Raw genomic sequence first — 23008 nt, forward strand, 5'->3', positions numbered from 1 at the left:
CTTGTTGGATCTTGTTAGGTTACATTGCTCAGTTGATGGGACCTAAAGCAAGAAAATTCTATCTGATTGTTCAGGAATGACAGACACTATGGGACCGCCAAATAATTAGGTCCTAGGCCATATATGTATTTAGGGATGATAATCAAAACCTAAGACACAAAACACAACAAAATGTATTAAAGACAAAAAGTATGGGAAATAATTAAAATTTATGTTGATGCTTCTGATAAAATTCTATAGATAGGACCATGATGGATACCAAATGAATCTTGTTCAGGGAAGGTTTTATAGGTAGGGACATTACTGAACTCTGGCCCATTCAGGGACAATCTATTTCATCTCAGATATTTGATGTTGGAGAAGAATCATGAAGACATAACATAATAGATATTTATAACATTTTGATATTCAGCAGATTGAGAGGCTAATCTACCCAATTATAGTGACCATATAGCAAATTTTACAAAATATTGTTTCAAGTTAAGTAATTGCAATCTATTAAATATCTCATAATAAACATTTGTTATTATTTTATATAAATATTATGGTGCTGATAAATTAATAAGAAGTTAAATGGTGGAAGAAGTTAGAATGTGATGAAGTAAGACAAAGAATGCCTCTTTAGCCAGAAGTTGTATGCTATTTGAACTAGCGTTTTTAGCCCAGGAGAGAGAATAGAATTATCCATGGAGATAAAGAATGCTCAGAACGTTCTTTCTGGATGAGAAGGTTGGATATAACAGTTAAAGATTCAACTTTATACAAGCAGAATTTTACTAGCAAGCAGAGATGCATCTAAATGTCTTTCCCTCCCCTTTGTTCATGCTGTATAGCTATTATTCCCCTTTTTTATTATTACGGCATCGTCTAATGCCTAAGGGGTAAACAGAAAACTTGATGTCATAGTCACATACTGGGAGAGATGCTCCCTAGAATATAAAACTGACTTTTAATTTCCAGTACAGCCACTGTACCAATGATGCATGGAGACACTGTAAATCCCATTTACACATGGTTAAGAAACCCAAGTTGGAGCTTCATGCTCTACAGATACCCCAGGCTCTGAGTCTCTCTCGCTCCATACCAATTTATTTTTCAGTGGTAATAAATGGTCTAGAACACACAACATAGAACATTAATGATTATAGCAGCAGGGCGTTTAATGCTTATACAGAATTCAGCTTTTTTCTTTTCCCCACTTTCCATGCAGTTGCAAAGAAGGGGCTGCATAAAACAGACATGACTATTAGAGACCATTTAGCTCAAACACTCCCTGTGATGCTCTACTTCCTGCCACTTTTTTTTCCTTTTTTTATGGACTAGAATGTTTAACTGTTAAAAGTCGCCTACACTGTTAGGCTGGGCCACTTTGTAAGATACTAATAATACAGGGTGGCAGCAAAACCAGCAGCTCTGGATATACTTCTCTTCAAATAGCCAGGGGCATTTGATCCTATAATGCCAGTGTAGATGGGACAGATAACATTTGTAGACTTATTATCATTTAAATTAGAAAAGTTATATTTTCAATTAGGAGGTAGCAGCCCACCGGCAGAAATATCCCTTAGCATCCCAAGATCACTGCACCAAATTATCACCACCACCAAAGGGAGAAATAGCCAAATAGCCAGTGTTTTGTTTCATTTTATCATATTTTACAAAAGAAGGAAAGTAATAGAAGTTGGGAAGAAAGTGCTTCCATCTCCATTCCTAACCAACTAACCCCGCCCCCACCAAGTTATAAAAAAAATGTCCAGCCTCGTGTCATTAAATTATTGTTGTTTTCTGGCTTTTAGAAAGATGCAGAGTATGAATTGCAATTGCCAAGCCCTCAAATTTGCACACACACATTTGAGGTTATGCATCTTTAATGTATACAAAGCCAAATTTGAGAATGTGGATCTTCCTTAATCTCATAACCCCATAGGTAAGGTAAATGTGTAAAAGACCAGGATACAAGAGAAACTGGGGAGTGCTTTGCCAGGGGGATGGGACTAATGAGAAAGGGTTAAATAAAACCTGCCAGTCGCTGCTACCACTTTCTCCCAGTTCATCTGAAAGAACACAAGCCAATGCGTTTGAGTTGATTTGCAAGTTGTCTAATTCAGGACCTCTTTGCAGCTGTTCTCTTCCCCCCCCCCCCCCATCTAAGTCCACAAGAGAATTGAAGGTAAGATTTGAAACACTGAGGTAGGAATTAAAGGATTCTGCTTAAAGAAAAGAAGGTATGAGAAATCCCCCCCTTTTTCCCCACTGCATTGTTATGTGCTGGTAGCAAACTCCTGACATGGAAGAATACCCAGGTCAGAGGCCAAGCATTGTGCTTCTCTCTGGGTGAGAAGATAAGCAGTTTGCCAGTGACAGCTGACAGCAGCAGCTTGAAATTTAAGGAATCGCTTCGCCTTGGTAGGCAAGCCTCCAGCAGTTTGATCCTGAAAGTGGTGCACCCTTCTTGGAATCCCAGATGGGATGCTCCTTTCACAACATCTCAAAGAATATTTTGAAAATGTCTGTGAATGCTGATTACAAAGGTTAAAGAAACTGGCTCACTTTCATCCTAATCACCTAGGAACAGAGTATCTTTCTCATTTTACACTGGATCATGCGGCTCTTAAATAGAAGTCCCCAGTAATTGACTTCATCAAATAGCATTGATCACAATAGTTCATTTTCTTGGCCAGTAGTTAGCATCTTTTTGACATCATCCAAAATCTTCATTAAACAACAGATAATGTATGACCCCATGGTTAAATAAGTTTTCTAACTTGCTCTAGCTAATCTTACTGAAAAGCAAAAGTTTGAGAAAGGAGCTGAACTGTTATGGGGCCAAGAACTGTTGGAAAGTAAGATGGGAAGGAGAAGCGAGTGATGTTGCAAGAACATCTTTTTTTAAAGGAATAAGTAACTTGTGAGATCACAAGTTTTCTCAAGGTATAACATTTTTTTTTTTAATAAATGTAATGGGTAGAGTGTCTACAGGCTCTGTGTTGCCAGATCCTACGTTGTAATATATCAGCTGCCTTTTGAAGATTTTAAACAGATGTCCTGCAGGAAGTGGTGATATCAGTGGTGTCTCCTGCTGGTGGGAAACAGACAAGGTCACAATAGAAGGAGTCACAGGATCACCATGGGTGGATCAACAAAGGTCACCATAGGCAGAACATGAAGAATGCTTTCTGTTATCCCATAAAGTATACCAAAAGAGTATAGAAAACACTCTATTTTCTCCCACCGAAAGATACTATAGTTCGGACTTAATACATGAAACTATTTCTAAAGGATTTTTAAAAAAATCCGAACCATATTTAGTAGGTGAGAAAGAAATAGCCTTACCACCCTCAAATAACAGAAACTAAATAGAATTGAAAACTAAAGTATTTCTATCTAAATGAATGAAGATGATCAAATAACACGGTGTCGTGATGATATTGATTTTCTTATCATGCAAAGTACAACATTTCAGAGTTGAAACGTTCTCACTCTATGATATAAGCAAAAAAAAGTGCAAACTGCACATTTTCTCTTACTTTCCATGCAGGCTGTGCTCTTCAGGAAAAAAATGCTAATCCACAAACGTGTTCTGTTTTGCTCATCACAGACTAGAACCTGAGATCTGCCTGCCCCAGAAGTGGGTTGCTCCTGGTTTGGCCCAGATCAGGCAAACTGGTAGTGGTAGCGGGAGGCTCCGCCCACCCACCCGGACACTTCTGCGCATGCGCAAAAGTGTCACGCGCGCACACACACACAACACAAACGAACCGGTAACATAAAAATTGGAAACCCACCACTGGCCTGCAATTATCCTTAGCTGTATAGGTAGTTCTCATTTAGTGACTGCAATTGGCTCTGACAACTTGGTTGTTAGCTTCAGCTTTCCTTTGCTTTACAGTGTCTGAAGGATCCAATCCAAAACAACCCAGTGAGTCCAAATGGCAGGAAAGGTTTCTGGAACATGGCTCACTAGCAAGGTAAAAGGGCAGATCTTATAGCCCTTTTTATCCACTCTCCTGCCCTTTGGAATGTTCACCCTAGTGCTGGGATTATTAGCAGGAAGGAAACAAATGTTTATATTTACATCCATTTGAGAGAAAAGAATTACAAGAGAGTAAACAAGCACATAATGAGGAATACATATGGAAAGGAATGCACTGACAATCAGCTTGTTTCCTTAGGACACTGATGGCTGCAAGCCAAAGATGGGCTGTTGCCAGTTCGCACCGGTTCAATCAAACCAGTAGTTAAAATTCTGCGCAGTTTGGTGAACCAGCAAATCTCACCAATGGCTGGCCTGCCCCCAGTTGTTTTTTGGCACCATTTTATGGCCATTTTTGGGTTGTTTTCAGGATGTTTTTGGCCCCCAAAATGTCCCGAAACCTCCCCCCAAAGAACCCTGCCAGAAAACGGCCTGAAAAACAGCCCAAAAACAGGTTAGTGTGGGGGCAGGGCCAGCCAGTGGTGGGATTAGCTCCAACCGGCTGAATCCTACCTCTGCCTTTGAGGCGAGGGCTGGGAGGCAGGGCTGGTGTGAAGAGTGACGTCACCCGCACAGTCACATGACCAACTGGCCACGCCTACCCAGAGAGCTGGTTGTTAAGTTATTCGAGTCCCATCACTGCTGCAAGCGACAAGCTGCATAGGAGGCAAATGAAGAACTTCAGTGTGAAACTGTTTGGGGTCTTGTCAGTGTCAAGCAGAAGTGCTAGAGGACTGGAGGATTCTGATCAACTAATTAAGGTCACAGATCTGAGTTTGTAATTTATGGTTTGCAATTTTTAGAGAAGCACCGCACTACAGAGAAAAGCAGCTTAGGAAGAGTAGCTTGTTTAAGCAATCTCTCTGCTCTACGCACCTTTGCTCATTCACCAGACATTTTAAACATCCATATCATAGATATGATAATCACACACCCGTTATTTTGCAGAGTGTACGTACACAATAAAACTTATACGTATTATCATTACCAGTGGCAACTGGAGAAATATATATTCTAGAAATATTAGTATTTTCTAAAGAAAGGAATACGGCCATATTTCTTAATATCTGGGATTATTTTTGTAGATTCTTTCAACAATTCTATGCAAAGATAAGAATTTCTATTCTGTTCTATTATTTACATTCCAGATTCATCAAGGTGTTCCCTATGTAGTCAGCTTTGCTTGTCACTTACATTCCAGGAGGAAGGGAAGGGGATGAAAAGAGTCAGTCTCAAGGCAAAGAAGCTTGAAATGGTACCCGTTATGTGATAGCTCTTTGGAGAAAGAAGGGGCTTCTAGACATCAAATGGAGAGAGTTCATTTATAGAATGAATCTGATTCAGATTATTTGTTTTAATCCAGTATCAGTTCCACTAGGTAAACCAGACCAGCAAATCAATTCCACAGGAAGCCTGAATACGTTACTGAGATTAGCTATAATAATAGAGCCTTGCAACTCTGATTGTGCTGTGTATCTCTTCCTCCGCCTTATATTCTAGTGAACCAGGGATCTGGACTTTAAAAATATTTCAGCCCCTTTTGCTTAGGTCACTCAACCTTTTCCAGACCGAGTACCCAAAGTGTGGACCCCCCAAATGCAATGTATGTGTCACCCCCCGTGCACGCGCCCCATTCCCTGTGCATTCACTCCACCCCACTCACATGCACATGGCCCCCTGCATATGCCTCCTGTGTATGCACGCACCCCACCTCTGTGTGTTGTGTGTGCACCTCCTGCAGGCACACCCCCCCCACATCCTCCTGCATATGCGTGGCAGAGACCCAAAAGCCAACTGGCTGGTGGGAGGTGAACTGGGGTGACGGCTCACATGCCCACAGAGATGGCACTGCATGCCACCTGTGGCATGCGTGCCATAGGTTCGCCATCATGGGTTTAGGTAATAGTTCCTATTTGTTCCCACAACAGCAACTCTGTGACATAAGTTGGCCTGACAGAGAGCAACTGGCCCAAAGAGAGCAACTGGCCCCATTGGGCTTCCATGGTTGAGAGTAGACCCTCTGCTCCTACTCCAACATTTTAACTATTATACTATGCCAAGTTCCCCTTACTGTTTTGCTAAGTGTAATCAAACACACTAGTTAGGCCTACCAGATGTAAAGTCATGTCCATTCCTCCTTTCTATTATTCTTCAGAAGGTATCTATGATGGTGGTTGAAATATTTGGGAATACTTCCTTATCTTTTAGGGTTCCTCTTCAGCAGGGGTGGGTTTCTCGCCCCGTTCCAACCAGTTCAGTTGGAACAGGGCCGGCGGCGTCCTCGTGCACGTGCGCGGTGCATGCATGCGTACTAGCGTCTGTGCGAGGCTCCAACTGCTCCTGGAGGATCGGGCAGGCGCTGTATGCGTCCTGCGCATGCGTGGAAGCGCAGAACTCGTCAAAACTGGGTAAGGAGCGCGGGCGGGCAGGTGGGCCCTTCGCCGTTCCCGGAAATTACTTACTTCCGGGTTCACCGACCAACCAGTTCGCAGGGACCGCCATGAACCGGTTGAAACCCACCCCTGCTCTTCAGGGAGTAAAGCATAAAACAGACCTGACCATGGATGGAATCTAGCAACACTTTCTTATTGTCCCAGTGCTGAAGATAGGGAAAATTCCTTAAGACAACCTAAGCTACAATTCAGTGATACAAGATAGGGAAATATTCTAAAATGGACTCCCCATTTTCTGTTGCTGTGTTAAATGGCACTGCGTGCAGCACAGAAAGAAGTTAGCAGCAGAAGGCATTTTTTCTCTTTTCCTGCAGTGAACAGCCTGCAGTGAATTAAATATGTATTTTAAAAACGGGGAGAAGGAAGCGAAAAACAACTCCTATCCCCAAACCCTTCAATCTCATCACAAATTTCTTTCCTGATAAAATTTGACTCAGCCTTCAAATTGATAAATGATGAAGAAATTATCACACAGGAGTTAAAATGGCATGACTTGGGAGCGTGCGTAACATTTCCAAAAAGAAATGAATGGGGTGAAAAAGAGGCAGTTTTCCCACAGACTTAAAGGGAGAACTAGAAGTTCCTGCATCAGTAAACTTGCTTTCAAAACAGAATCGGTTATATAGTGCAATCTCAGAGAAACTGAAATGTAAAGAGAGAGTCAAAGTAGAATTTAAGGGAATGATCTGAAAATCTAAAAAAATGTGTTCAGAACAATGGCCACACAACCCGTAGGTAAAACAAAGAAGGGAAAAATTCACTGCAAAACTGAAAGAGAAGATTAATGAATAATTTAACAGCCACTTGGATTTCAAGAAAGACAAAGAGCAAAGAGCATTGCATCAGAAAAGGGCTAGAAATGATGATGGATAGCATGCTCCATGTAAGTGTTGAGCAAGCCAGAATCACCTTGCGTCTGGCTGGCAAATTCCCAGCTGAGGATAAATCTAAAGAACTGGGGATAAGAGACTGATATGGACTAAAGAGATTTCTAAAGATCTATTTAAGAGCCAGGCAGCAAATATTGATTGCTGCGTGGAACAAATATCGTAAGTAAACGGGTGGAGTCGTGTCAAAGGCTGTTCAACTCTATGAATCAGGGAAACTTGCAGAGGAGATGAAAATTGAAATCCTACAGCTGTGTCTTGCTTAAATTATTTCTGAGATATATTAATCTGTGGTAAACACAAAAAATCCAAACCATTTTGTTAAAATAATTTTAGACTTCAATATACAAGATTATTTATGAATACTGGAATGATTTTGTCCTCTTTTTAGACAAAAGAGTGACTCACAAAAATCATTAGAAAAAGGTACCATGGCCAGGAATGTGGCTGCCTAACTATGTTAAATTTATGTAAATATGCATTTAAGAAATTTTATGTTCTTTTGATGTACACTTACATAAATTTAAAAGTTTAAATGTAAATATATCCAGAATGTTGCAGCACATTACTGATTGAAATGATTATTGGAGAATGTAAATTCCCCATTATAACAGCTTTTTGGAAAATGTATATATTTCTGGGCACCATACAAAATGCTAGCTGTGATTTGCAAAGTACTGTGTGATTTGGGAATCAGTCAAGAGCACATTCTCCTATATTAGCTTGCCTAGATTTCAAGGTCCTTGAGAGTTCTTTCCTGCCCATCATCAGTAAAAGCCATTTAATGACACAGAACTCCTTGCAAGAATAGGTCATGCTCCATCTGTCTTTGATCTCTTTCTGCCACATTTCAAAAGCGTGTTATTTAAATAGGCTTTTGTTACTTGAGTTTTAATCAGTTTATTGAAATAGGTTTCAAGAAGTAAGGGCTGTTTATTTTTTTTATTTTAATTATGTATCTTTCAACATTTGCTTTTAAATAATCATTTTGTGCTTGTTGTTAGTTTCCTCGAGCATGGTTTATAGTGGAAAATCAAGATGTATATTTAATGAGTAAATAAATAATTTGCATATTCCATTCTTCCACTAGAATTTTCTCCTAAAGCATCTTGAGTGACCTTCAAAGAAAGCTTTGGAAATACTTCAGTTAAAGCCTGTCATGTGTGAAAGATCAGGATCACACATGAAGTTCCAATTAAACTGATGTATTAGTAATCATGCTTAATCATGTGGCCAAAGTGACATGCGAAGCCATGTCACCCAGCATGGAAGGCCTTGCCTGTTTGTCTTCTGGGTTTCTGATGCGTAACTGACAATCAGCTGTCCCTTGCATGCACAGCAGTGCTGAAAACCGGTGTGCAGATGTGCACTGATCAGGTAATTGTCAGGTGCGCATGCGTGTCAAACCTGGAAGTTCAGCTTTTCCAGAGTGTGATCCCTTCACGCGCATGGCGGTGCCATAAACTGGCCTGTACATGCGTGCTGGCCAGCTAATTCTCGGGTGTGCATGCGCACCAGAACCCGGAAGTTTGGCTTTTCTGGAGTGTGGCCCTGATGATCGCACGCAGGCGTGACATTTCCTTGTGACCTTTTCGACACTCGGTGCTCAAAAGGTTCGCCATCACTGGTATAGATAGTCACTTAATGTACAGAAGCAATATATTTCTCTATAAATCGTAGAATAACAAAACCAAGAACCCAGTGGAAAGGCTTGTCTTCAGAGGTTGTGGGTATTCCAACACTGGAGGCTTTTAAGAAGAGATTGGACAGTCATTTGTGTGAAATGTTATAGGGTCTTCTGCTTGAGGAGGGGATTGGACTAGAAGATCGCTAAAGTTCCTGTTAGGGGTATCTCCATTGGGAGACAGGAAGTAGTGCAATGGAATGTACAGTTAAAGAGAAAGAATGTTGCTAGTAGAAACATACGAATAGAGTTTCAGACACTGCTAGTAAAAACAAGTAGCTTTACTACTGATAATTGCTTCACAAGTAGTGATAATAGATAGTAGATATTAGTCCAAACACAATTCAAAGAACAAACAATAGCTTACAGTCGCAGTTCACATTCCAGTCATCAAGTCATCAAGCAAAGGACAAGCAGAGAGAGAGAATGAGCTCTCTTGATTCATTCTTATAGTAAAGTTAATTACACCTGATAAGTACATCCACTCATTTAAAGCAACAACGACCACTTGTTGTTGTATAAAGATATTGCCTACCCAACACTAGGAGTATACTCCCAACAGTTCCTTCCAACTCTGTTATTCTGTTAAATTCTGTTAAGTGCCACATCAAATGTTTTTGGCAAGAGTTTAGTATTCAACATCTTCTAGAGAGTGGCTATGATAGGGACATATCTATTGAATATGGCTGCACAGTTGAGAATATTTCAAAATCCAACTAACCTAATTAATCTAACACTTGGGAGACTCTTGTAAAGAGTCCATCTCACCACAATGAAATAATCCCTCTGAGCATTGCCCCTTAAATTCCTGAAAATGGGGAACAGCCGGATGCTTTTCTCTGCAAGATTGACCTCTATAAGTTCTTGCTGATCTCTACGTTCTTGTAGATTATTATAAAGTACAGGAAGAATTAAAATTGTTAAAGGTGTGTAAGATACTTTCTGCACAAACCTTATCATATATACAGCTAAATAATATACAAATATTGCATAAGTCCAGAATCAAAGCAGCACTAAATTTTGTATGCCTGCTAGAAATAATGTTCTTGTTAATAATAATTTCCTTAATTATTATAATAATAATGATTTTATGCTTACTAACTGATGGTCAGCAGGAATAAATTTGAAAAATTGCAAGGGTATATTGTATTCTTAAAAAAATGTTGGTGTGACAGTTTCAGTAACGTCCATTACATATTAGATTTTGGAGACTAAACCAGACCAAAACTTTTTAAGTTTTTATTTAAATAACTGTTTAAAGGATAGAACTAAACCAGGATAGAAAAAGTATTTGTAAAGGACACCACTATAACTGGCAGAACAGGGCATGATATGTGTGGTATGAAGTGTTAAAGGGTACAAGGTCACAGCTGTACCAAAGTCAAAAGATTTAAGTGGGCCAGTAAATAAATTGGTAAATTGATTTAAATGTGAAAAGGTGCTAAAGAAGTAATTTAATAAATGTCAAAGGAATCTGCAGGGAGGAGAGAAATGTGGTGCTTTTAAGATAATTTCCCAGTAGTTTCATAAAAGGAAGTTGATTGTAATGATTTAGTAAACAACAAAAAACACCAAAATATATAGTAATCAAAAGATTTTAAAAATTATATCTCAGGCTGTGTATTTTCTATCTAGAAAACCTGAAATCAATGCTTTAGTAGCCAAATTATTTTTAAAGGCTAATTTCTATAAGATGTATAGTAGAATGGTTAATTAAAACACACAAATAGTTTAAATATCAAAGGAGCCTCTGAATAAGGATATTTTATGCCTTGCATATAAAATCTACCCTTTTGAGGTATTTCTAACCCAAATGCCATCTGATTCAAGTGTATATAAAATGGCGGTATTTTAATAATGTTACATCATTATCTTACCACTGTTCTATACAATTAATTTCTTATAGTGTACTTATAACTAAAATCAACTATGTCCATTTTTTTTTCCAATTCACTTTTAATGGCCAAAATCAATAATGATGTTGGGTTAACTAACCATTATGTCTTACAGTTATAATCGATATACAAATACACTTCACTAGAAACAGGCTAATATGCTAATTAATCACATAAAAGCATATAAACTACTAAAGTAGTTACTTTACTACTTTAGTAAGTTATATTTAGAAAGAATATCTCACTAGATAAAAGCCAAATTCTATAGTATAACCACATTTTTTCATAAACAATATGGATTTCCCATTGGTTTCCTCTTTAAATTGTGATCTCTCTCACAATTTGTTGCAGAATATTTTGGCATCCCACATTAGGAAGTTTTGCTGGTGTGCAGAATGCCATTTCATTAGTAGGATATCATCCAGTTTTTCTCAACCACAGCAACTTTAAGATTGTTGGACTTCAATTCCCAGAATTTCCCAGCTAACATGCTTGATAACGTTGAGAAACACTGATTTACACTAGGAAGGCTATCCTTTCTAACTTCTTAAACTATTTCATATTCCTTGATAGGAGTCACATGCTTAACTGCTAATACAAGTCTTCCAGCATTTTAGATACAGCTAGGTCATTTTGAATGTAAAAGTAAAAATAACTGCAATTGGAAAATTTTCAGAGAAGCAAAACCCACCAGTGTTTCTTAATTTCATAGGGCTATGCAAAATATTTCAAAGAGGCAGTTTACAAAGTTCCTGAGGCCTCAAAAGTGTCCAGAAGACTTGGCACACCTACTTCACAAAATTTCTCTTCCTAATCTCTGCATGCATATTCACACACTGATTATTTTGTGTCTTTACAGATAACTGGAGACAAGTGGGGAAAGTTTTTGAAAAAAAACATGCTGAGGAATTAGACCTTGTGTCACATCATGTAATAATAGGACAGCCCTTAGACCCAAGTTCTTTGCAGCCCCATATGATTCTGAGATTGGATGGCTGAAATTTGACAGGACATTGTGTAAACATTGGCAGTGCAGTTATAGAATTAAAAAAAAAAACTAAGGATGGGCATGAGAATATAGGCCATGTCAGGTTTACACACTCCCAAACTCATCCTTACAAAACACCCAAATTGCTAAACATACTTCAGCCTTGCCACTTAAAGTAACATTTTGTTACTAGGCTTCTGTAGCCTACCAGCCAGCTAGAGAGTTACTTCATGGCCAAATACAGAACATGTTGCCCATCCTCATTTTTTACAACGATTAGAAAAAGACCAAGGCTGGGGAGTCCTTGGACAAATATCTCATTGGCTTCACGGTTGGACCATCTTTGGCCAATTGCTCTCACATAACTTGTCTCGCCATTTTTGTTAGAATAAAGTGGAAAAACTGTGTATTCTATTGACAGCTTCAGTCTCAAGATGTGATAAGAGACTAACTGCTTGTTTAGATTAGACATTATTAATGATTTCTTTATGTCATCTTTACTAGGACATATTAGCTATGGCCCCGTCTCCTTCAAAATTTCTTTTAATGTTTTAGAATATGTTGTGCAACAATACTCTCCATTAAATGCTCTCTCGAAGAGAGTCTCTCTCTCTCTCTCATGGAGTCTGTGAGCAAACCAAACCAAGCAAATATTCCATTTTATCTGAACTGGAACCAGCATCTTAACTAATAATACACAATTGCTTCTTTTGTGCTTTCTCTTCAGGCCTTAGTGAAAGTGAATGGAAAACTGAAGCCTATGCTGGACTCTGTGGTGGCCAACAGAAAAAAATGGGAGGAATTGCACCAGAAAAGATTGCTTTCCCAGACAACATCCAACTTAGCCATGTCTCCGGAGAGCATAAAATAAGTCTACGTCTGTTTCCTGTTCCTAGGATAAGAGAGTCAAAAGAATGCCTAAGAATGCTCGTCTCACAGTATTTAATTAATAATATAAGGCAGGCAAGAACATATGTAATGTCACTGAAAGCACACTGGCTGGCCCGGCCTTAGCTTTTCCTATAGGCCAAGGCTTGGTCTGAGGGGAGAATCTACAGGGAGACAGTTGGGTTCTTGCAGTAATCTGGAAAGCTTGGTCAAGTCTGGATCTTGTCAGCTTCTTTCAGCAACTCTTAAGAAAATTGGCAAATATGGTCAGAAAGGATTCATATAAATGGAACTTATGGTTCAGTAAAATTAATAAACGTGAGCTGTGGCTGATTTTAAAGAAAATAATGAAGCATCTTCAAGAGACTCTGAAAAAAGGGAGAATTTTTGTAAAAATATTTTGAGATTGCACCTTTCCAGCTTTTATTAGTATGAATGGTTATTCCTGCGCTTGTGAAATTTGTCTTTTTACCCCTTTTATGTTCTATTTGGTTTATTCAGAGAAGCCTGCTTTATATTCTGAAGAAATATGTTTTTTACAACAAGCCTCATAGGATTCAACAGGGCTTTTAGAATTGTCTCTTTTCGCTGTATTTAAAGGAGGGGAAATGAACTTTATTACATTTAAAAAGACAAATCTGCTCTGGCTTCCTTGATTTCATATTAGCAACCCAATTTGAATTGCTCTGCAGGCAGAAGCTTATATAAAGATAAAATTCTGCATGATTCTTTTGGAATTCTGTAATAATTTCATTTTTAAAGCTGCTTTGCACATCTAAAAGGAGAATCAGTGGTATATCAAGAAAATTGTCTAACAAAAACAAAACCTTGCCTTGGGTAGAGAACTTGCACTATAGGTTATGAACGTAGCTTTCTAGTATATTTTCAGAAAATTATTATTTTTAAGTCTGATATGACACTAGATGATAATATGAAAAGAGCAATGACTACCTCTGCTTTTTCTAGCTATTTTCTTACACGTTAATCTGTCTTAGCTAACAGAAATTAAGTCACCATTGCATGTGCTCCAATTATTATTACTTTTTTGCATGTTGGCAATCCTTGATTTATAAAATATCCACAGAGATGTCTGCAGTTGAAATGAACTCACTTCGGTTAATGAAACATCAAATTTATTTCAGCACTGGCATGGCAACTTACTGGATTTCTATTCCCTAATGAGGTGTGGAATTACATCTATATTCCATTCTCATTGCCAGTGTGGTCTATAGATAAATTGTGCTAGCCCCAGGAAGGATGTTGTATACATGTCCAGCCACAACCCAGTTCAACACTTACTGAAAAGGTTTGTGAGCTAAGAACACCTGAGTCCAAACAATTTGCACGCCTAACATGACAGCCTTTGTCATATGAATTGGCATGTAGTTAGGATTACTCTGGGTTGCTGGTACTTCCCAAAGTGCAGGAACAAATGATCTGAGGTAGACGGCTGGCTATAATTTCTGCTACCCTATTAAACCCCTGCCAAAGATCATTTGGAAGTAAAAGAGCTCTAGCTACTCAGAAGAATCCTCACAGAAGAAGGTGGTTGTAAAAGCAATATTATTGCATCCCTTCCTTTTCAGAACTTACAGAATTTAGATTGCACAAAAGACTGGACTTCTAAAGGGGGAAAAGGGGGGGGGGGAATATAATGCTAACAGGAATCAGGCAAAGGGCCTGGGTTAAATCAATTAACAAGAGCAGTTGAAACAATAATGAATAATAGCATAATAGAGAATCAGAATTTTATATAATTATTTAACAGCAAAGAATCATGGTTGAGATAAAAAAAAGCACTCTCCTGAATTTACAGGAATAATTTTAAGGCAGAAGACTCACAACTCCCATCTCGAATCACTTGGTCTGAGGTTAGTAGGAGTTTGATAGTGAAAGCTGGGGTGCTCTGAGGGATCCTTTTATCATTTTCTTGTATCTGAAAGGCTTCCCATTCAATATCCAGCAGATTCTGAATGTCATTTGGCACCTGAGAGGTTCTGTGTCAAGTGTGAAAGGGAGGGGCGGATTTACCTCAACGGCAACGATAGCATTTTATTATTTAACAGAAATAGGTGCCCCAACGTAACTATTTTAGGGGCCGTATTCAAGGGCACTAAGGTGTGATCGTTTACCCAATTTCAGCAGTGGAAATCAGCTACCGGTACTTCTGTTAGTGTAGCCAAACCCCTGGCTCTGCCGAGGCCTGCTACAGGATGGGAAACCCAACACCTTTTATAAATTGTAAGATACAACCACCATGGTCTTGCTGATTGAGTTGTGGTCCAAACACCTAAAGGACACCTCATTGCTTAGCAGGTAAAATGTGGCAAGGCTTTCCAACATTTCTCAAGGGTAGGTAGAAAAAAGAAGCGGATGTCCCCGAGAGCCGGATGGAAAAACATTTGACTTGATATTCTCTTTCACTGTGGTTTAGGACTTCCAACCTTGAACGTTTCATAGACAGACAGGAAGGAAATGGTTCTGAAAAGGTTCTTTTTCATTTCCTCACTCAGGAAACATAGTATAATTAGGGAAGGGTAATCTCGTTATCTATCTATGCCTTTTCTTTTAATTCAAAATTTAATTCGAATCACACTGCTAACAGCTTAATTACACCAATGTTCTCTTCTCTTTCTCGCCATTCATTTCATAGTTCCTGGAAGTTCATTAAATGCTTGTCAAGCTTCTGAGGGAATTTTAAAACATTGGTTTTTCTTAATACTGGCAAACTTTATTGAGTTTCTTCGAGTGAATAGAAATAAAGCCTTTTAGCCTAAAGTTAAATATATTGTTGTAATGGGATTTTTGCAATTACACCGATCAAGATTTAGGCAGGAAACCATTTAAATGCTGTGAATCCCTCACTAATTTGCTAAGGAAAAGTACAAGCAAGAGATCTAATGGCTGCTTTAGAGGAGTTATTTCTCAAAACAATGATTAAGGGAAATATTTTCCTTAACCTCGTATAAATTACAGTGCAGATCCATTGAACGATAATGTATATGTAAAACACTGAGGATAGATGTTTGAGGGTGAAGCCTGTTACTGTTTACTTTTTTAACTAAAAAATGAAAAGCATTCACCAAAATAGAATCTGTCACAATGCAAAAGGATCTCCAATATGAAATGTTTTCAAATATTTCTTGGTTCCAAACAGACATACAAAAATATTTGGAAAATATGCCTTTCCCAAACCCTATCAGGAAACCATACCCACGTATATACCATACATGTACATCTATATGAAACTGCATAAAGAGGGATTCTCATTTAAAAAACAAAACCTATAAAACGCATGAAATTAAAGTAGCATACTAAGAAATGTTTGTGATACCGGGCTAGCCCAGATGTGGACTGAACTATATATACAATGGAGGGAATTTTCCTTGGCATAAACAGAGCAAATGAAATCATTTGCCTCTAAAATATGTTATACATCTATAAATTTGTTACTTTTCAGTTAAGCAAAGCTGGTATAATCATGAAAAAGTGGCTTCTCTCAGATTCGGAATGTTAGTAATCTTGGCACTTTGAATGCCGCAAATGCATGCTGAGCTGTATTATACATATTTATTAAATTTAGAATTTCTGAGTCCTAGAACTACCTGACTCAAATAAATGCAAGATTGTCTTGAAAAACCTAATAGAATATAATTGTAATGAAAAAAGTAGTTTTTCCCTTTATAGGGAATTAATTCTGATTGTCTAGCAGGTACTCTAGATATCTGCCCATCTCCTACATAAATATCTTAAGCACAAGATTCAGAAGGCAGATTATCTATTATAACACTTATTTTGAGATTGTAGCAGCATTTTGTATTTCTAGGAACACAACAAACAATATGAACCCTAAATATAATATAATCTGAGCTCTACAACACATTATCATATTAATGACATGTGGATCCTATAAGTAAACCCGATCCAGTCTTAAAAGCTTTCTCCCAACCCTGGTATTAGTACTATATTCACTTTGATGAAGTCTTCGGGAATTTAAAGCTTTTCTATTCTGTGACATTTTCAGTCAGTTATAATGCAAATGTTACCCCACTCTTAATATTTTAGAGGAACATGTTACTTGAACGAAATACAAGATGATGGAACTTCTTAATTCTTTTTCCAGAGGGAATAGGACACGTAAGGAAAAGGAAGATCTATGTTATTGTCTAGAATAAATACTTGTAGTCTTTTAACTTGCTTCTGTTATTCCTCCTACATTTTTTTTTTCCTCAGTAATAAATAAAAAGGTGGGATAGCATACTTGGAATTTGTCCGAGACTTATTTATGTAATATGTGCTTTATGGCAAAAGACAGATACCATGATTGACTGGGGGTTGCTGGCAGCTCCATAAAGCTTTCCTGAATTTTGATACGATGCACTGCGAAGTGTGACATAATTTATAGCACGTAACCTCCAGCTTCCTGCAAGGTTGAGTGTTCCCTTGTTTCCTCTGCTTTTTATTGGCTTGAACACATCGTTGCCCATGGCAACAGCAGTGGCAGTGAGGGGAATGCAGAACCATTGCAAGCTGACATACACTTGAGGCCCTAACAATGTCAACCATCCATCACAGACTTATTTGTAATTGCCTCCATCTATTTCCCATGTCTCGTGCTATCTTTTCTATTGTGGCTCAAAATTCAAAAACTTGCTGACTAATATTGTGGTTCCAATGCTCCCCAGTATCTCTGTTTCCTTCCCCCAATTCCAACACAACTTCTGACCATTAACGTATTTAGGCATAGAAAAGCATCTCCTCCTGTTCAAGAATTTAAACAAACTGTACCGTGACAAGGTCTTCATGGATATGGAAGTGATCGTAAATTGTCCAGTGGTCCTTGCAGAAACTACTATTAAAAGCTAAAAGCTCCTTTTAATTTCATAAAAGTAAAGAATCTCTTATTCTTTCCAGGTAGGTATTTTCTTCCTAAACAGGGTTCCTAATGGAGACTTTCTGATGGAAATGGCCTTTCTTTGGATCCCTGTAAAACTGCTATGGGAGGCAGAACAACAGCATGAGAAAATTAAAGCCATTTCAGAAATCTGAATCCTAACTTGCACTAAAGAGTTTTCCCCCCCAAAAGAATCCATAAACTGTTGGCCATAAAATGATGCATGTGAAATTTTACTATGAGGGAAATCTAGGTCACATCTGGAAAACCCCAAATGGGGAAGGTTGAATTGCACTGTGTTTTACATTAGACATGGGCACTAATGTTTAAAACACTTTTATTATTGATGATGTACCATAATGACTTCTAAATACAGAGAGATGGACAAAAATTACCATTTAAATGGTTTTTGCAATTGTATATAAAAAATCCTGGAGAAAGTTGCCTGAACAATTGTTGACATGTATTCCGACACTACTACCCCAGTGCAGCCCATAAATACTTATTTGGCCAAACCTACTAAGCATTTATTATTACTTGAAAAAGAAAACGAGAAATGTGTATATTGAACATGCTGATAGGTTGCAATACGTCTTTGGATATGGTTCACTAAAAAAATATTCAACTGATAAAAATAAGTGTATGTGGTATTTTAAAAAGTTGGTATCAACATAACTAGATGAATGCTTTAATGATTTATACATTGTAAAAATGAAAAGCCTTCAAAATATTTGTATATTATTTCTGTGGAAGTTTATAAGATTTCACTAACACTTCACTATTATTCTGTCGATCAATTTGCATTCTGTCCAACTTTCATAAAGGCAGAATATATTAAAGCTGTCATATATTATGTCTTTCAAAAATTCTTCAAAATTAGAGGTAGTATTTGATTCAAGATCATTCCTTTGAGTTTAATGGTTCAAATTTTAAAGAAAGCATCTGTAGTCTAGCATAACACTAGTTTGTGCAAATACGAACAAAATAAATTGTCTAAATGAATAGCAGAAGATTGGGTTCTCTTTCCATAACCCACCCAACCTGAAAACCGAATTAGCATATTTTCAATTTAAATCAGAATTAAAAAAGACATCAATTATAATAGTTGAATTATATGAAAAAAAATTATACATTTGAATATGCCACTGCATATTCTTTAGAGGAAAGATAATTGTTCTTACAAGATAATCTTAAATTTGAACCACTCCTATTCGTTTTAAAGAGGGGGAGAAAAAAGCACGTCTTTGTTTTAGGGGATGTTAAGCGGTATAGAAAACGGCATCCGATGGACAAAGGAACCTTGCGGCATCAACTTCGCCAGCGCCAAAATCCTTTGCTCCACCCAGCAATTTAAAGTACAGGAGCTTGACTCCCTTTGCAGTCCGTCTTCCTTCGAGATTTCGGAAACGGCAAACTTGGCTTCAAACCTCCGGGAGGAAAGGAAAACGCAATTGGTCTAAGCCTGCGGGTACCCGCTCAGCCATTCTAGGCACCGGGCCACGCCCCTAACCTGGAATGTGCGGCAAGAGCCGGACGCCCTAAGTTTCAGACGAGAACTACATCTCCCACAATGCTTCGCGGCAAGGGAAACGCGGATCGCGCGACCCCCGGGCTATATAGTCCGCCCGGTCAATCCTATTGGGATCCCCATCTCTTTCCCGTCTCTTTCCAGGGTCGCAGCGACGCATCGAGAAACCAAATACGGAAGGACTCGTTTCCCCCAGGCGATCACCACCGTCGTTTTTACAAGTGGGGGCAGTGGCGGGACGCGGGCACTCGGTCTCCTTCCGCTTCCGGTGGCGGCGTGTTGCCTAGGCAACGTTGTTTGCAGGCTGCCCGAGGCCCGGTCAGGATGGCCTCCGACATGGCCTCTATCGCCGACGGGGAGTTCACGGCGGCTATTTACGGGCTGATCCGAGCCGGCCGCTTCGCAGAGGCGGTGGGGATCTTAAGTAGCGAGTTGCAGAGAAGTTGCCGGTCACGGGCCGGCCTGTCGCTGCTCGGCTACTGCTACTACCAGCTGCAGGATTTCGCGGCGGCGGCCGAGTGCTACGAGCAGCTGGGGATCCTGCACCCGGAGCTCCACGAGTACCGGCTGTATCACGCGCAGGCGCTCTACAAGGCCGGGCTCTATGGCGAGGCCCTGCGTGCCGCCGTCCCGCTGCTCGACGTGGCGCCCTTCCAGAGCCGAGCCCTGCGCCTGCAGGCGGCGGCCCACTACGCCCAGGGCGACCTCTCCAGCGCCAAGGCCCTGGTGGAGTTGCAGCTGGCAGCCGCCACCGAAGGCAGCCCCGGCGCCCCCGAAGACCCTTCCGAGCTGCCCGACGCGGAGGTGAACATGGGCTGCCTGCTCTACCGCGAAGGGCAGCACGAGGAAGCCTGCGGCAAGTTCGCCTCCGCCATGCAGGTGTTGGGCTACTGTCCTGAACTGTCCTACAACATGGCCCTGTGCTGCTACGCTGCCAAGCAATACGCCCCTGCTCTGAAGCACATTGCAGATATAATTGAGCGGGGCATGCAGCAGCACCCGGAGCTGAGCGTGGGCACCAATACGGAAGGCCTCGACGTCCGCAGCGTGGGCAATACGTTGCTCTTGCACCGGACGGCTCTGGTAGAGGCCTTCAATCTCAAAGCCGCCATTGAGTACCAGCTGTGCAACCTGCAGGCGGCTCAGGAGGCCCTCACGGATATGCCCCCTCGGTCTGAGGAGGAGCTGGACCCGGTCACTTTGCACAACCAGGCTCTGATGAACATGGACAGGAGAGCCACAGAAGGCTTTGAGAAACTTCAGTTCCTTCTGCAGCAGAACCCTTGCCCGCCAGAGACATTTGGGAATTTGCTGCTTCTGTACTGCAAGTATCAGTACTATGACCTGGCTGCAGATGTGCTGGCTGAGAATGCTCACTTGACGTACAAACTTCTCACTCCTTATTTGTACAACTACTTGGATGCTATGATCACCTGCCAAACGGCCCCCGATGAGGCTTTTCATAAGCTTGATGAACTGGCAGGGGCCCTAACAGAGCAGCTCAGAAAACTGACCAAAGAGGTGCAGGAGTCTAGGAAAAATCGAGATGATGATGCTCTAAGGAAAGCTGTGAATGAATATGATGAGACGCTGGAGAAATATGTTCCTGTCTTTATGGCCCAGGCCAAGATTTATTGGGACATGGAGAACTATCCCATGCTGGAAAAAATGTTCCATAAGTCAGTAGACTTCTGCAAGGATCATGAAGTATGGAAACTGAATGTAGCTCATGTACTATTCATGCAAGAGAACAAATACAAAGAGGCAATTGGTTTTTATGAGCCCATTGTGAAAAAACACTATGACAACATCCTTCAAGTTAGTGCCATTGTTTTGGCTAACCTATGCGTTTCTTACATTATGACTAGTCAAAATGAAGAAGCAGAGGAGCTGATGAGAAAAATTGAAAAAGAAGAGGAACAGCTTTCTTACCATGAACCTGAGAAAAAGATCTACCATCTCTGTATTGTCAATCTAGTTATTGGGACTCTTTACTGTGCCAAAGGAAATTTTGATTTTGGCATTTCTAGAGTGATTAAGAGTTTAGAACCATATAACAAAAAGTTGGGCACGGATACTTGGTATTATGCCAAAAGATGTTTCTTGTCACTCTTAGAAAATATGTGTAAGCATGTGATCATGGTGCGTGACAGTGTCATTCAAGAATGCATCCAGTTTCTTGAGCACTGTGAAGTGTATGGCCGAAATATCCCAGCAGTAATAGAACAACCACTTGAGGAAGAGAAGATGCACAGTGGGAAGAACACGGTTACTTATGAAGCTAGGCAGCTGAGGGCACTGATGTATGAGGTTATTGGGTGGAATAAGTAGCTGCCATAGCATTTATATTCAAAATGGCCCAAGTCAAAAGATCACTGAAAAGTGGTGATGTAGTACAGTTCTCTTGTAAAAGTTCCACAGGAATTTGAATTAACTTGGAATTATAGGACAGCACTTTTCATTCTTTAAAGAATATTTTTATTAAATGAGCTTCCTTGTCAAATGTATGATAGATATATTTAACAAAAGTAGAAACAGATTTATAAAATTGTAGTGTGCTGCCCAATAAATAGCACGATAGAATGTACTATGAGGGGTGGATTATAATCTTATACATGCTATATTTTTCAAGAAATTATTTGACAGCAATACTTCATTTATTCAGGTTTGTAAGTAGCTCTTTAAGAATACCAAAAGTACCTTTCAAATAAGTATTCTTTGGAAGTTGAAATTGTCAATCTAAGTCAAATTTGGTAAGGGCAGAAAATTATCTTTGAAAGATGTCAAACTTTTGAACATTTTAATGTTTATTGTATGTATGTTTTAATGGTAATGGGAGCTTTGGATAAGTGGGTTTCAAGTCCTAGTTTAAAGCAATAAAAAGTTTTTTTTTAAGAAACATTTAAATTTTACCAGTGCAACCATGGGAACAAATGCAATATATATTTTCCCACAGTACTCTCTGGAATGTTCAGTGGAAGTTGATCGTGTGTGCAGGGCAAGTAAAAACAAATGCAGAAAGTACTAAGTAACTTCATTTATCTACCAAACTTTTTCCTTCCAAATTTACCAACACCATATTTGCCACTAGATGTTTTAGATAGCCCAACATTTCAAGGCAAAGTATCATCAGTTGTTATTCCTTTCTTTAGAAGTAGAAATATTTACTACTTATTCCAGTTATGGAGTTTACTAGAGACCATGTCAAGCTTACATAATTTTTCATAGGGTTCAGCCTGTGTCTTCTTTTTAAGATTACAGGTATGATTAAAGTCCAATCGTATAATGTCAGCATAAAACACTTCTTTCTTCCTTTGCCAGACGAAAAGTTCTAAAGAACTCAAAACAACTATGCATCTTTTTGCCAGTCTGAATAAAAGTTATTGATACTGTGGTTTTTGTATTTTTCTTTAATCATTCAAATTCAAGATGAAGCTGAACATTATTACCATTGTACAGCAGCTTGGAAATCACTCTGATCATACAACATGCTAAACATGGCTTAGTATACCTGAATGGTAGTGTATGTGAATGTGGCCCAAGTGACACAGTAAACAGGTTACCTCTAATTTACTGATCTCCGTCTCTTTTGAATGATATCCCAGTAAACTTTGAGCAAACTAGCATGCATATGATGTTTGAGTGGCACACTGGACTGAGAAAGGCAAACTAAGTGATAACACATCACAGTGTATGTTTAAAACATCCCTCAACCACCCTGTAACCTACAAGCTGCATTTGTCCAATAATGATGAGGCTTAGAGGTCATATGGAGTAAGTCATTGTGGGGCCATTATATGTTTGAAGCCAACAGGCTT

At 39.3% G+C, this 23008-nt stretch overlaps 2 protein-coding genes across 2 annotated transcripts in view; both read left to right on the forward strand.

The window, feature by feature from the left end:
* The window catches only part of PDE11A (phosphodiesterase 11A), a 176218-nt gene extending 160666 nt beyond the window's left edge, over nucleotides 1-15552 (forward strand). Inside the window, exon 20 of the mRNA XM_032237355.1 lies at nucleotides 12608-15552. Within this exon, the coding sequence (XP_032093246.1) occupies nucleotides 12608-12751 (144 nt within the window). The 3' untranslated portion in view covers nucleotides 12752-15552. The remainder of the gene's footprint in view (nucleotides 1-12607) is intronic.
* A 3726-nt stretch (nucleotides 15553-19278) lies between these two features.
* TTC30B (tetratricopeptide repeat domain 30B) lies at nucleotides 19279-22584 on the forward strand. Its single transcript, XM_032236934.1, has one exon. The coding sequence runs from the start codon at nucleotides 19515-19517 to the stop codon at nucleotides 21519-21521; it is 2007 nt and encodes a 668-aa protein (XP_032092825.1). The 5' UTR covers nucleotides 19279-19514; the 3' UTR covers nucleotides 21522-22584.
* Nucleotides 22585-23008: the final 424 nt, after the last annotated feature.

Source organism: Thamnophis elegans, chromosome 1, assembly GCF_009769535.1.
Source record: "Thamnophis elegans isolate rThaEle1 chromosome 1, rThaEle1.pri, whole genome shotgun sequence".
NCBI lineage: Eukaryota > Metazoa > Chordata > Lepidosauria > Squamata > Colubridae > Thamnophis > Thamnophis elegans.